This window comes from Aspergillus welwitschiae, assembly GCF_003344945.1.
Source record: "Aspergillus welwitschiae strain CBS 139.54b unplaced genomic scaffold BDQ94scaffold_6, whole genome shotgun sequence".
Lineage (NCBI taxonomy): Eukaryota > Fungi > Ascomycota > Eurotiomycetes > Eurotiales > Aspergillaceae > Aspergillus > Aspergillus welwitschiae.
The window spans coordinates 433,132-447,801 of record NW_020798700.1 but is presented as its reverse complement, the minus strand read 5'-3'; the positions used below and the strand labels follow the sequence as shown (position 1 = coordinate 447,801).

At 48.4% G+C, this 14,670-nt stretch overlaps 3 protein-coding genes across 3 annotated transcripts; 2 read left to right on the top strand and 1 right to left on the bottom strand.

The window, feature by feature from the left end:
* Window positions 1-3,341: 3,341 nt before the first annotated feature.
* On the top strand, window positions 3,342-4,380 carry BDQ94DRAFT_138075 (uncharacterized protein). Its single transcript, XM_026765179.1, has 2 exons — window positions 3,342-3,902; window positions 3,952-4,380. Exons 1-2 carry the CDS (start codon window positions 3,625-3,627, stop codon window positions 4,196-4,198), a joined length of 525 nt encoding a protein of 174 aa, XP_026629603.1. The 5' UTR covers window positions 3,342-3,624; the 3' UTR covers window positions 4,199-4,380.
* Window positions 4,381-7,375: 2,995 nt separating this feature from the next.
* Window positions 7,376-8,102, top strand: BDQ94DRAFT_138073 (uncharacterized protein). The gene is made up of 2 exons (XM_026765178.1): window positions 7,376-7,602; window positions 7,650-8,102. The coding sequence occupies exons 1-2, from the start codon at window positions 7,539-7,541 to the stop codon at window positions 8,042-8,044; spliced, it is 459 nt and encodes a 152-aa protein (XP_026629602.1). The 5' UTR covers window positions 7,376-7,538; the 3' UTR covers window positions 8,045-8,102.
* An 828-nt stretch (window positions 8,103-8,930) lies between these two features.
* Window positions 8,931-10,964, bottom strand: BDQ94DRAFT_114937 (uncharacterized protein). The gene is made up of 2 exons (XM_026763642.1): window positions 10,682-10,964; window positions 8,931-10,612 (listed from the first exon to the last, which is right to left on the bottom strand). The coding sequence occupies exons 1-2, from the start codon at window positions 10,779-10,781 to the stop codon at window positions 8,955-8,957; spliced, it is 1,758 nt and encodes a 585-aa protein (XP_026629601.1). The 5' UTR covers window positions 10,782-10,964; the 3' UTR covers window positions 8,931-8,954.
* Window positions 10,965-14,670: the final 3,706 nt, after the last annotated feature.

The following is a 14,670-nucleotide window of genomic DNA, read 5'->3' as shown; positions in this document are numbered from 1 at the left end:
AGGTCACCTTATTCGCACCTTCTCTTGGGCAGATGAACTGGATACGAATGCTAGGAGAGGAAATACTCCCGTATTGTGCCGGCAGATGACGATCTTTGGGCATCGCGGGGAGAATCTGGGGAAACATTGACCTTGTGGATCTGTCTGTCAGAGCCGACTGCAAGTATCGCCAGCTGTGGATGTGGAATACTGTGCAATATCTCGACTGTAACCATCTGACGTTGACCTCAACCTGTCAGTGTGTCTATCTTTGCTTTTTTCCGACCCCATTCTGGCATCTGGCGTCGTCTTGTGGCTTGTATGATGGGAGCGCGCATGTCCACTGATCTTCTTCACGTTGGCCTCCACCCTGTGGATGTTATACTCTATATGGACATATACGTACGTCTCAAATAAGGCAGAACTCCGACTTACGAGAAGAAGAGGGTCAGTAGGTGAAACGGTTACCTAAAGTTCTAACCCAGTGTACCCAAGTTGTTGGAAGGATTCTATATCAAGTCTTCGGCAGAGTTTCACCTAACAATGCAGACAGCACAGCTCCTGATAACCGGAAAATTGGCTGCTGCTACCCTCCATGAAGAAAGGAAGTTAAACCTAATCGATCACACCGACACTTTGGGTCTTCCTTCATTGGGATTTGGCCAGCGATATTCGCCCGCCGTGAAGTCAAGCGCAGATGATGCTATGATGATTCCAGACCAGGCTATGATGATAACCCTGTCAACTTGTTTGCAAATGAACATCGGCTGCACAAAGCAGGTAAACTGAGAATTCACCGGCTGGCATTCGCAATAGGACTATACACGGGGTTATGATAGGCATGGGCATCCTGTTTCTCGTCCACATTCCCAAGAAAACAAATGATAGCGCGGTACAACGCTCCACCAGCCTCTTCGAATCACTGTCAGCGACTTTCATCTTCTAGTTTACCCGTCTGGTATAGAGCAAAGGCAAGGCAATGCAAACCAATCGAGTTAAATAAGCAGGCGAGTGGTACAGCACAAGTACCTCCGTATGTAAACGGGGCTATTGATACCGACGAAAACCTCGATGGAACCCCGGCAATACGACTAGCGACTAAACCGCCGCGGAATACCCAGTCACTTGGCTCCTATCCCACCAGCATTCCGATCTTGATATGCAGGGAGACACCGACGCCATTGTACCACACCATATGGTGACATTAATTTCCCAAGCCCTATGCGATCCCTGATCTTTCAACAAAGCCACAACTCAAATCATACCGGGCGTACATTTGTCTGTGCTACCGTGATCGAATGGTGATTAGTCTTGCCGGGAGTGGGAGAAGAAAAGCCTCACTAAGAAACGCGTCCCCAACTTCCCCGCCAAATCATCGTTGTGACTAGGCTTGCTCCCCGCGCCTCCCCCTCACTAACCAGGCGCACAGAGCGCTGCTTGTTCTGATTCGCAGGTGGCTTTTGCGATTAAGGACGAATCGAGTAAGCTGAGCCCGGATGAATGTAACTTGGACCCACTGACGAGGATATTCAGGAGCGTGACTTGGGACCCTAATCTAAGGGTAATACAGCTAGCTGCCAGCTACGAGCCCCCGGCTGCATAACACGGCATTCACAGTGTGTGTTGGGTAATAGAATATGTGCGACAATCCCAACAAGCGGTAGGCCTACATGTACGGATCGGGATTTGGGAGCAGTTGGTCTACAACCGCTGCACTCAACGAATCAAGCAATCGCCTGACTCTCTGGACGCCGTAGCTTCAAGTGTGAACCAGCAAATTGAGGTAACGTGAGACATGCCATTGGTTGTGAGCTCGGGATAGCGCGTATTCGAGGTACGCCGCACCAGGAAAAGTCATTGCCATCATGTGACTCCTAGGCCTTCCGGCTAGCCCGGAAAGGGGATCAGTTTCTCCGTGATTACTCCGTCCATACGAACCTGGCCCTGAGCCAAAGCACCAACAATTGTCCCTGGAAACCAGCAATCCATGCCCAATGAAGACCCAGTTGTACCTACTCTGTTAACTAATCGACCAAAAGTCCCGATTCCCGGCAAGCTTCAATGGTGTTTTTCGAAATCACTGAATCGGTCACCTAGTATGCGGAATTCTGTGCGCTGGGAATCCCGCATCCGACGGAATCTCGCCGCGTAAAGATACACGCTAGCCTCCTCCGGCAAGGCAGATACAACTAGTGCGGATCGTCTCGACCTTCGATGGACGGTTCCATGTTGTCTCTAGCGGGGTTCTACGCATAGCATGAACTCAAATCGGAGCGACGTCCTCCGAGCCCGTAACTGACGTTAAACGGCTGCTCAGTCTTAATACTGGAGAGTGGCCTCGATGCACAAACAACCACAGCTGTGTTGTGTTGCTATACTTGGAAGGTGTTGATAACTTGATATCCGCCTATCTCCATAATGACGACGATGGTAGTGATGTGGCTGGTCTCACCCAAGGCTGCCAGAGATAGCGAGCTTACCTTTCTCGTAACAACAAGGACAAAAGCCCTTTGCCAAAATCAACAAGTCAATTGGTATGCGCATGCATGTCAGGACGGCCACTAAGGTGAACGGATTGGGCCAATCATCAAGTTACCGGAGGCGGTCTACACAATCTTCGCTATTCCCATGCACCCAGAATCCATATACATGGTCAGGTGAGAAGGTCGATTTCAGTATCAACGAGCGGATACGAATGATCGTCCACAAAAGATCACTCTAGGCTACTATTTACCATCGGGCACCGATCTGGAGATCAAAATCTTCTTCCTCATACCAAATTATCTCCACCGTCATTGGCCTATACAGGAAGGAAAAGTCTGCTAGCCGCAACCTGAACCCATCGTCGCCTGTGTGTATACGCTAAAACAGACTAAAATTACACCATACAAGCAGATACATACAATCCACCCCCGCTAAATACCGAAAATGACCACTACGGTAAAACCACACCAGCCATCGGGCAAGTACACCGACAAATCCGTCCAGACAAAACAAAAGTATAATACCACTCTAAGCCAAATCCGTACCACGATCCCCAAACCCCAACCCTCTTCTAGAAGACTTCTCGAAGGCGCACCACACCAAAATCGGCATCATCGGTTGCCTTGCGACCGTAAACGTGGTTAGCGCCAAACACTCACACATGGCATGTGATCGTTTTTCGCCTCTCGATGGCATTTTTTTGCCTCCTGGAAACAGCTGGTAGGTGGCTGATACTAGCGGTGGTTTGAGATTTTGGGTGATCGAATCAGAATCTCGGGATGTCTGAAGGGGGCCAGCCGGTTGCCTGGGCCGTAAGATTGTGTATGTATTACTCTACATAATCCTTTCGCTAGCTGGTTAGTTAGTTAGCTTTTCACAAGCCCTTTCTTTGTAAGACAAATAAGCAGGCCGACTTGATCCACATTTAATACAAATCACATTCAAACCATGAACACATACTCCGTTACGTATCCATCCACGCTTTGACCCAAACCCTACCTAAGCCAGTGGCTGGTAATCGCTGCCGATGCAGCCCAAGTATACTATATCACGTGATCATGGGGGATTATGATCCTAATATGCATTCACAATGCCTCTCCGATTAACCCAAATATCTAACCAAAGATATCAGGGCCCTTAGGATGGAAGTCAAGTTTCTGAATGATCAGCAAGGAATTGAAACCCATGGTTACCAGAGGGCCAACCAAAAGCATCAACAGGTCATCTTTCCAGACCACTAAAGGTCCTGACCTAGAGTTGCTCGGTGCTAAGACTCTCAAAATCACCCTAAGTGGCTGCGTTCACAGTTATCCGTCTCTTGAGAGTAAGCTCTGTCTGACTTCGGGGCTTCGAATTATACTCTTAATTATGCCGATACCCGTGTCAATAACATCTCTCTATCTTCGAGCTCGACTTTGGTTAGGCGAGAAGCGCTATGAGTGAGCGACACCCGACTGATCAAAGGACCATGTTACTCAGCGGAGCTAGAAGGCCTAAGATACGTCGCGCAACACACACCCATTCCCGTCCCATGTTCGCCGGGTGGTTTCCTGAGTATTGGGAATATACGAAGGCGTTTTACACGCTTTATGATATTCCAGATTGGTATGATGGGTTGAAAAGGGAATTGACTAGGTATGATGACGAGTTGGCGGCGGAGAGGGTGTTATGGAATCGATTTGATCAGCCGGGGGATCATCTCCGGAGTTTTTATGAGAGGAATAGAGATGGGTAGGTGGGTGTGGCTTTCTACTGTCTTTTTTTCTTGTCCGATTTTTCTTTTCCTACGGCAGTACACTTGATATTGTAGCTGGTCTGGATGATGTGTCGTATAGATCTAAGATGTCATGAATCTGATATCATGTGACTGCCAAGTCTACATCTTAGCAATAAGCCGGGGGGGGTGGCCCCCGACCGGTCAACGGAGCAGACCAGTGCGGTAACTTAACAAAAGAACAAACAGACAAGCAAATTGAATACGTACCTAGCTCGGCATTTCCCCGATCAATGGATCCATGCGCCCGTCAGCCTCAACGACCGTCGTCATACATACTATACTGAGAAAGAAACTAACTCCCAAAAGAATCAGGCTGAAACAAACAACCTCTATCCTCTCCGCCACGTGCCGAGACACACTTAGTCTACTGCAAAGTAACTTAACTATCAAGTGGCAAGGACAGAAATCAAGAAAAAAAAAGAAGCTATCCACTAGCTACACACCAACTCCCCGAGTCTAGACAATCGGCTTACAACAAGATAGCCAAGTCTAGATTCAACCCACAACCACACATATTTAGTGTGCATATGTGTGTGCGGTCAAGAAGTGAACACGTACATATGATGGGGCCGGGAAGGGAAAGAAAAACGGTGAGCGAAGGGAAAGTTGCGGGAAATAGAGTTCAGAATGTTCTCGGAGAAATAGAAGAGCAAATGATAAAACAAGATATTCGGTGTCTAAGTTAGTTGAGTTTTTCTGTTTGGTATTATTCCGAATATACCCCATTGTGTATGCAGGTCGTGAATGGATGTGTGGATGGGAAAGAGAAAATCTCGGCATGCCGAGCTGGATTGGGGAGTCGGGCCGGGTAGGTAGCTGGTTGGCTCGTTGGTTTGGTTGGCTGAGATGTCTCGGTCGGGCACCGTTGGTCATTGGTTATTAATATTCATGGTATTATTATTTCGGGGCTTTACAGGGTAGGAAATAATGGAGAGAATTATTAACAAGGTCAAAGGTTTATTCACGGCGATGTATGTAGATAAAGATACAGGTTGGGAGTTATTGCTCCACATCCAGCCATCAAGGCAATAGAAACGAGTGACGAGAAAATCAAGGTTATCAGTGGATGGATGGACAGTCCGTATACTGTATAGAGATCAAATTGAAAGGAGGGGAGGCTGAAGGGTGAGAACTGGATAGCCAAGTAAGGATGGATGGATGGATGGATGGATGGATGGATGGATTGAATACAACCTTCCCAAATCAGCCCGAGTACTGCACCTGTCACTCAGATACAGTGTCACTGTATAACACAGCTCACAGTACCGGTGAAGGCTACTTTGTTCGGGGGAGGAACGAATCACTTGGCTGCCCGATCTCAGAACCCGCTCCACAAAGGGCCCGCAATTTGAAAAAAACTAAACTAGTTAGCAACAAGTTATCCTGGGAATTGACACAAGGGAAAGAAGTGGAGGAGGGCCCCCCTCTCTCTCAGCTGACAAAAAACCACTCGCGCGGCGTCCACCCCGACTTTCTGCAGGGGCAGTAAACTCTTTCGGGCCAAGTTTCCCCTCAGCCGCTTTGCGCTGGTGGTCGGGGTTGGATCCACCGCCGTGGTCTGGGTGTTTGAGAGAACCACGGGCTGGCTTTTGCTCCACGTTTTCGGGCAGATTCGGACGTCAGAGTTTGCAGGTTTGTAGGGAACTCGGATTGTCATTGGTGTAGTCTATCGGGAGATTCAGGGAGATATTGTGGAGAATTAAGAGGAAAATCAGGAGGGAATAATGTAATTTCTCTTCCTACTTTCCTTTACGGAAAGCACAGTATGCTTTTCTGCCTTCCAATGGATCCGATCCGACCCTTTTTCGGATTGTGCTTATGTTTGCTTTTTTGCGCGTGAAATTCGGTTGGTTACCAATTTGTGCGTGTTATTCAGGTGTCTTAGTACTTTTCTACCAAGTACTGGTTAGCTGGGTAGCTGGTTAGTTACCTAGCTAATTTGGTGACACCTAGTTAGTCTCAGCTAAGGAATGCGACCTGTTCGACTGACATAAAACGGATTACAGCGGTCCGAGGGATTCTGTTGAATGCAACAATATACGGAGTAATTAACTCATTAGTAAGTTGATGTTACTTGACTCGTTGCTACTATTTACTAATAGTCCACTCCATATTTCCAAACTCCGGGTTTCCTGGGAGTACCCGCGTTACGTCATTGTTGTTGAAGCAATGAAGATGTCAGTGCGCACGAGACCAGGGCCAATGCAACTTATCCCGAACTTTATACTGGGATTAGTCCGCTATTCCCCAATGCATACCATCCACATAGGACAGCTTCTACGATATGCCATTGTGTAAATGAAAGCAATAGATACTTCGTAGTTGTAGACAGATACGAGATCCCACTACTCCATAGATAGACTTCTTCCGACCCGCTCAGTAAATCTGCAAGGCGTGCGCAGATGACCTGCTTATTTCCAATGGAGCTGCGCGATAGCCTCCACGGCAGTCATTGCATACGGCAGTTATTGAGCTCGAGCTCTTCACGGCAGAGTCTAGAACAGGCAGGCAGGTTGAAGAACCGCTGCGACCGTTTTCCAACTCTAACAGGGGCTGATTACGAGCTGCACCTCATCCAGCTTGAAGTCAATCTTAATACCTGACAATATCTTTCATAGTATACTCTACACCACCAACTCATCCCATCATACTTCATCAACGCCATGCCAACTAGTTACTATACCTCGGACAATTATGCTTATCCTGAAACCAAAAAGCACATGGACAGAACAACACACAGAACAAAATAAGAAGAATCAAAGTTAATCTTCTCCAAATACAAAGTTCCGACAAAAACCGCACTCTTAACTCAATCAAACAGCATCTATCTAACCAGTAGAGAGTGACGCAAATGCCCGACCGGGCTTTCTTGATCTAGCGACCCCGATATACTTTGCGAAAACACAACGCGCAGACACACACGCACACACACATTTCTCCCTGATCTGCATCCATCCTTATTCCATCGAAGCTAACCAGACTAGATCTCGTGGACCACACAACAGATCGTAGTTCGGTGAGTAGAACTAGTAGATGATGATGTTATCAAGGAGTTGGTACCCAGATCATGATGTGAATCTGATGTGACCCTGGAGTAATCCGCCCGGTTCAGTCGGCTTTTCTGGCTTTTTTTCGTCCCCGTCATACCTTCCCCCCTCCACCTTTCCCCCCTCCACCCCCTGTTCCCCTCCAAGAGCAAACTGTCATTGATTGTTGTTGGTTGGGTATGACAAGGACGGCGGGGGGGTTAGGTTCAGTATGTATGTAGGTAGGTGGGGGGAGGGACGGGAACCCCGAGATGCCCTTCCTTGCCTTCCATCATGCTCCATGGAAGAAGAGTTTTGTGATCACATCGAACTCAACTTAAGTGGTTAGTAGTAACTCGATAGTAGATGTTCACAAAACATACCGAACAAATACATACGTACACCCATAGCTTCTCTTTCCAGTTACTTTCTCGCCTCCCTCATTTCCAATTTTAGAATTAAGTTCTTATTTTATTTTACTTTTCTCTTTGTGTTTTTCCTTCCCTCCCGATCGAAACGGTCTAATGGAGGGATCTTAATATCGGGCGCATGTGAAGGGGAGGGAACCAGGGGATCAGTGCGAGATTCTAGATCTCAACAGGTACGGCCTGTGGTTCGAGGGTTGGGGAGTTCCCCTCACTCTTCCCCTACCCTCCTATTCATTTTTACTATTATTATATTATTGTTGTTGTTATTATTTTCCCTTGCTACGTGTCAGTGCGCCTTAGCCCAGGCCCACGGCGGCCAGCGGCCCATGGATGGATGGGCTTCGGTGTAGAGTCGCGTCACCACACCACATCACACCACTTTCTCTCTCTCTCTATTTAGGTTTCTTTCTTAAGACTTTTACTGCTAAAATCAAGGAAGATGTAGCTCATATCATATCCAATGTGGATTTCTATTTCGCTGGATTTCTTTTGGTTTGGGAGGAATTTAAAACACAAATAGCAATCTCACAGTAGCATACATGGATGATAACATGCGCAAAGACAGGCAGCGGGAGGTAGTAAAGTCACGAACAAGTAGTGGTATCTGGTATCAAGAAGAGCTAAACTGGCTGTTCCCAAGATGCATGTTTGCAATGTTTTTCTGCCGCTTCAAAATAATCAAACGCAGGCTGCCTCACCCTGACGCAATCACATCCATAATAAGAAAAAATAAAACCCTCTTTTCTTTTCAGTATGTCCACCCATAGTAAGAAGTGAAAAAAAGAGAAAGAAAAAAAAGAGACAATGAAGACCGTATCCGACCATGCATCGCCAAAGAGGAAGTTTCATCTGTACATGTGAAATTAAGGATGTAATAAAAGGCGTTGTCCCTCCGGTGGCCCATATATAATGACAGCAGACAGCCTCACAATGCAATGTTGAAAGATGGGGTAAGATGAAAGGAAAAGAAAAAAGAAAAAAAGCAAAACAATGACCCGAAACGCATTAGGTCGGATATAACAGCCGTATGATCCCTAGGTGCGCCAATATGCAATGCAGTCGTGATGGTACGTGTCACAAGGATGATAATCAGTCGGCGGTCTTTACATGTTTTGGAAAAGAAAAGAATCGAGGAAACAAGGAAGTAGCCGTTCGAGTATCGGGTATCATAGTCAACAAACATTACCGATCCAGAAGAAAGGATATGCTTTGACACAGATAATGAAAGGCGAAGACGTGTCGATGAATCTGTCAAGGGCTTCACCACCCCTTCACATGGTATTCCCAAGGTCCAAAGTCGGTGTAGTGAGTAAAGGATCCGGTCTTGTCCTTACCCTGACTGGTAGCCTTGGTTGCAGCGCCACCGGCCTGGCCGGCTGGCTGTCCCTTAGACCCCTTCGGTCCAGGGTATTCTTGTAGATTGGCCATATCATGCGCCGTATGTCTGCGCTTGAGGAATGCGTTGGCAGTCGCACTCTTCTGTTGACGTTCCCACAGCAAGTGTCGGCGGAGAGACTCGGTCAGTTCGGTAGCAAGCATGTTGCGACGAGTTGTCCGTGGGGAGTGAGCAACAGACTGCGGGGTGGGCTTCATGATGATCGGCTTTGAGCGAGGGACGTCGGGACCGCGCATCGTCAAGTTCTCGTCATCATCCTCAGGCGGTGATGCAGGGATCGAAGGACCATTAGGTGAAGTAAGACGCGAGCGTTGTAGGGCTGGACTAGACCGGGTCGGAGCGCCCATCTTAGTAGGCTGATGCATCATCATGGTGAGAAGGGAGCGACGCGAAACAAGGTTGGGCCGGGAATCCACACGTTGGAAGAGTTCCTTCTCCTCAACACTGGATCGGCCACTCTCTGTAATCGAGTCTTCCCAGTCAGAGTCCGAGTCCTCAATAGCACTCTCAGAAACTTCGTCGTCAGTCTCGACGGCATCCTCATTATCCATAGCACGTTCCCGAATAGGCTTGATAATTTCGTTCTGATCCCTGAATGAAGCCACCTTTTTCCTGAGATCCTGGCCATTTGCCGAAGGCTTACTCAGTTCATCAGAAAGAGAACTGCGATGCGGCCCTTGCAGTGCCATGCGATCCTCGAAGCTGCTTTCATCGTCATCACCCGACGAGCCTCCAAGAGTGAACATGCCGCCCTTCTTCTTGAAGGGAGTGGGCTTAAGCTGTGCTGGAGGCTTGGCCGGACCAGGTTCGGCAGCCAATCTAGGTTGCGACCGGTATGACGAGGAGATGACAGAGGGAGAGAATCCGCGGACGATGCTTGGCGACTTGATCAATTCGGATCGGGTAAGGATGCCGGACGAAGAAACACTAGTGTCAGACCCGGCAGCATTGCCATTGTTATCGCTGTCATTGCCTTCGGGCGCAGTAGTCGAGCAAGACTCAGTAGACTGGTTTGGTTGTTGGCTCAGAGGGTACGGGGGCGGGGTTGGCGTCCGCCTCGCCGTAGAGACAGAAGGAGGGGTGGCGGGAGTAGGTGTCGACGGGCGCGGTGTAATATCGACGACAGGGGGCTCGACTGTCGACATGACGGTAGAGATGGGTTCAAGGTTTTTCTTCTCTTTGATGTTAAGCACCATCCGCTCCAAACCTAGAGATGTAATATGCTTCTCCTTTCCGCGGGCAAGGCTGGCCATCGAATCCTCACGCACCACCGCCGGCTTGTAGTCCAAGCACTTCGGGCGTTTAATGTGATGTTCTATCCGCTCTGCCTGCTCGGATGCCGCCGATTCAACACTCGCAGAAAGTTCTGGCAAATCTCCAGCTTCGGAACGAAGGAGTGGCAAAACCGAGGTAGTGCTGGAGGTCTCCGGCTCCACACAGAAGGTCTCACGTGTCCAGAGTCGCCAGCTCAGGTTTTCCAGACGTCGGCCTTCCTCCATATAGTCGGCACATTTCGAGAAGACTAAATTCCGAGATCAATTGTCAGCCACCAGACGCGACTGATACCTGCAACGGTACACGATGCACTTACCCATCCACATGCCATGCAGGCTTTGCGCATTGGCTGTATCGACCTTATGGATCTTGGCCGTATCCACCGTCAGAACGGGGGTTGAAAAACGCGAAGCCATTCTAACGACGCCACAATTCCGAAGATGCTGAATTTCCTCAAACGATTCTTTTCTTCCCCGTAGGAGTGTAGTTTCGGGGTCGCCGTCTCCCCCAAGCGTGGTCGTTCGGCGCGAGAAATTGCGAGATAGACCTCTTCGATCCTCCAAGGTTACTGAGAGTAACGCCTCCAAGTTTGGGTTCTGCAGCGTGCTGCAGAAAGTCGATTGAATTGAAAGTGGCGCCCAAGCTGCCCGTCAAGTGCAGCAAGTGTCGAGTTCAACAATTGCTGTGCGAGATGGAGTGTGGTATGGCGCAACAGAGATCGATCCGGGGTAGGTCGATTGATCGAAGCCGGTTCCGTAAGCGGATCCTTCACACTTCCAGTACTACCTATCCAAGAGAGACACGACCGAAAACGACAAACGGTCGGGGTGGGTGAAATTTGAACGAAGGTTCAGGCGTCCTGGCGCGAAGTATGTAGATATGGCCGGTTCAGGGAGGTCGGAGATGGACGTGGGGGTGAGGATTGAGGGTGATGGGCGAGAGGAATGAGTGAAGGAGGAAAGAAGGAAGGGAAAAAATCGAAGGGGAATATGGGGGAGGAGAACCTTAGTCTGGCTGGTGGAGCGGACGAAGAAAAGAGGAAAAGGCAAGATAGTTAACGGACGGGTCGGTGGAGAATTGGGGGGAAGAGGGAGGGAGGGTGGATGAGAGAGCGTCCGGTATGAACTGGTAACGGGTTCAGTACAAGGGGAAAAAAGGGAAAAAAAAAAAAAGGCAGAAAATGGGAATTTGACGGTGGCCACAGAAAAGTCCGATGGGGGTACGTACCGAGGGAGAGGTACTGTGGTTGACCAGCCATGGGGGATGGCGGTAAGTACAAGGATGGGCTCCTAGCCGCGCCTCCTCCCCATCCGTGGTCCCGGATGTGTGATTAATCTTGGGATTATTTGCGTTCTTTTTTTTTTTCCTCTTTTTCTTTTTCCGAATTTTTGATTTTTCTGAAATTGAAATTTCCCCTTTGGTAATGGTACATCCGGAGTACCCCCGTGGGTCTACTGGTATTTCATACATGGTTATAACACCGGTAATATTACCATCGGTCTGTTTCCGGAGTCCCACATTGGAACAAAGTACGAAGCTGGTATTGAAAAACAATTACTACTAGTTGAAGTGCTCCGTAGTAAGGCAGGTACTTCTACTAAACCCAGTAGGGCCAGCTATACATCGGTGAATGCGTTCCCCCCCCCCCCAGCCAGCACTGCAACCAGATGAAGCTTGACCCTGGATCTGGATAGATACATACTAATACCGTCCAGGTATGGACAAACTTCCCCCAAAATGGATCACTCAAAAAGCCTCAAGGTTTTTGTGACCTGATGCCTTGATTCACCCTGGCTCTCGCTTCATCTCGGACCGGCAGCATTATGTATGCATCACCGACAAAGCAAAAGCCCCTGGAGAATAGCCCCAGTAATGACAACAACAACAACAACAACAACAACAACAGGGGGGAAGGGAAGAAAAAGGCCACAGGGGATCGTTCTAGACAAACATTCAAACAAAGATCAACCCGTCCTGTGACCATCGCCTCGGCTGACTAAGGGCAAGGCATCTTTAACAGTTCACCAGTCAATCGATCGGGTCACTTGACTTCTCAAAAATGGGTCCCGAACGATTGGCCGAGGCGAAGTGCTGCTGATATCACTCCGCACTTGTCAAGTCGCCAGGGCTGGTATACTGTAGGAATCGGGTTAATGATCACTACTATTGAAGACCTAATGATGATAGCCACTTCCATCATTGTACCCATCATCCAGATCCATTCATTCAGTGTCATTTTTAGGCACCGTGCCTAATCCCTCGCCTCCTCAGGGGCATTTGACACTTCACCACCACCCACCGCTGGGCTATGATTATTATGTCCTGCTGACTAGCGACTTATTCCTCGATTCAGTTCAACTGCTTTCGTCACGGACATGCTTAGTTTCGGGCAGATTCTTGTTATCCAAATGTGACTAAGAGAACCCTAGGCTTTACCGTCTACATTCTGGGCACCTCCCCCAAGCCACGTTCCTGTTACCCGGCCTCTTGGACATCAACATCTTACACACACTACCCGACTTAGTTCTGAAACCGGGCATTCCGGCACTTGACCTCATCCCCATCTTATTGACCCTGATCCCCTTTTAGGCTCAAGCGTGTCGGCTCGAACTCTCACTTTCTACATCCATATGATATGTCGACGTGGATGGTTCAATCATCCCGGCTGAAATGGCCTGAGCACTGATCTTCCTTACTGTTTCTTATTAGCCGGCGGTGGTATGTACCTTCGCAAAATGCCCCAGGCGGAGTCGCATACCGGGGAAAGAGCGCAGCGTTTCCGATCTGGATGATCATCTCACACCAACATAGTTCTCCCTCTTATCAGTTCAATGCGCCCTCCGAAGTCTGCACCAGTTATGTATGTACCCTGGATCGCGAGTTTTAACGCCCTTTTACTCTCCAAGCCACGATACCTCAAAAGCACTTTTGATTTGAGATTTTCAAAGTGAAAATGTCCAATGACAATGTATCCCTTTCAAATACCGCTCTCAGGAGACTGGTATACCTAATTTGAGTGACCTAACGACAGAGTATTCGTGGTCGCTCATTCCTCACCCCATCCGTAGTCACAAGGTGAAAATCCTGCCAGCTGTCATTAAGTACTTGTGATGCCATATTCGCGGGAAACGGTAGGTATCAGTAGTATATCCCCCAAGTGAAATCTGAAAAAATGAAAAAAGAATGAGGGAGATACTACATACAACACGTATGATACAATCGTTCACAAGGAGTAGATACTTGGGTTGATTACCCGCCTGTACGGTTTAGCCCTTCCCACCCTCCTCCACCCCCTTTTTTTTCCTGTCACGGGGCCTTGCAAAAACTTCCCAAACGCCCCGTTGCGAATAATAACAGTATCAATAATAGACTAAAACGCCACACTTGATCCTTCATCGCGGATCCCCGGGTGAGTGGTTCGGGGAACTAGGATTCAGAAGATCCGCCCGATTCACCATCACCACTGCCCTTTTGGAAACTGACAGCCAGTGCCAGTTCCCAAGCCGTCAGCCCACGTTTTACAATCATGTGATGTTCCACGTCAAAGGTCCAGGTCCAGGTCCCCCCGAACACCTGATAGATGAGTTGTAAATTGGAAAGTTGCTGTTTCATCTTCGGAGTAAAAGCCCGTCATCTGCTTGCATAGTAGTAATTGCTTCACCAAGGCGGGCTTCCCGTTGGTGTAGATTGTTTTTCCATCTTCACCAAACCATCTCCAAATTTTCTCCGATGTATGAATTACGGAAGGAAAAAATAAATTAGAAGAAGGCACAAAGCAAAAGCTCAAGGGGCTGGATGTGGAGGGGTCGTGACCACGCCGGCTTATTGGGGCCCAAAGGGAGTTACCAAGCCTCACAGGGCCCTGTCGAATTAGTAGTTAGCGACGTTGAACGATCTGCAAGGCGGTTCACATTGTGGTCACTTGCTGGTTAAAAAGTCGATCGCATTGCCGGATAGTAGTAAACGCTCTACGGAATGCCCCGTAGCATGGGGAAGATACTACTATACGCTCTCTCCTTTGTTAGGGAAGAGAGTTAATATTGGGGGACGGATGGTCCAGGTAAACCCCGCAATGATATAAACTCTTACCAAGACTAGGCAGGCGCTATTAATTAGACAGTGATAGTTAACTACTAAGTCAGGATCGGCATTTGCGAGCGCAAGTAAATAGTAAAAAGTAAAGCTCAATAGCTAATAATTGAGCCCACATCCGTCTTTCTTGCATATTCAATGCAGACAATAACCCAGAGCAGCATTATCTCCTAGGCACCATAGCTCTGTTGGCAGGTGGGAATCAGGGAAACC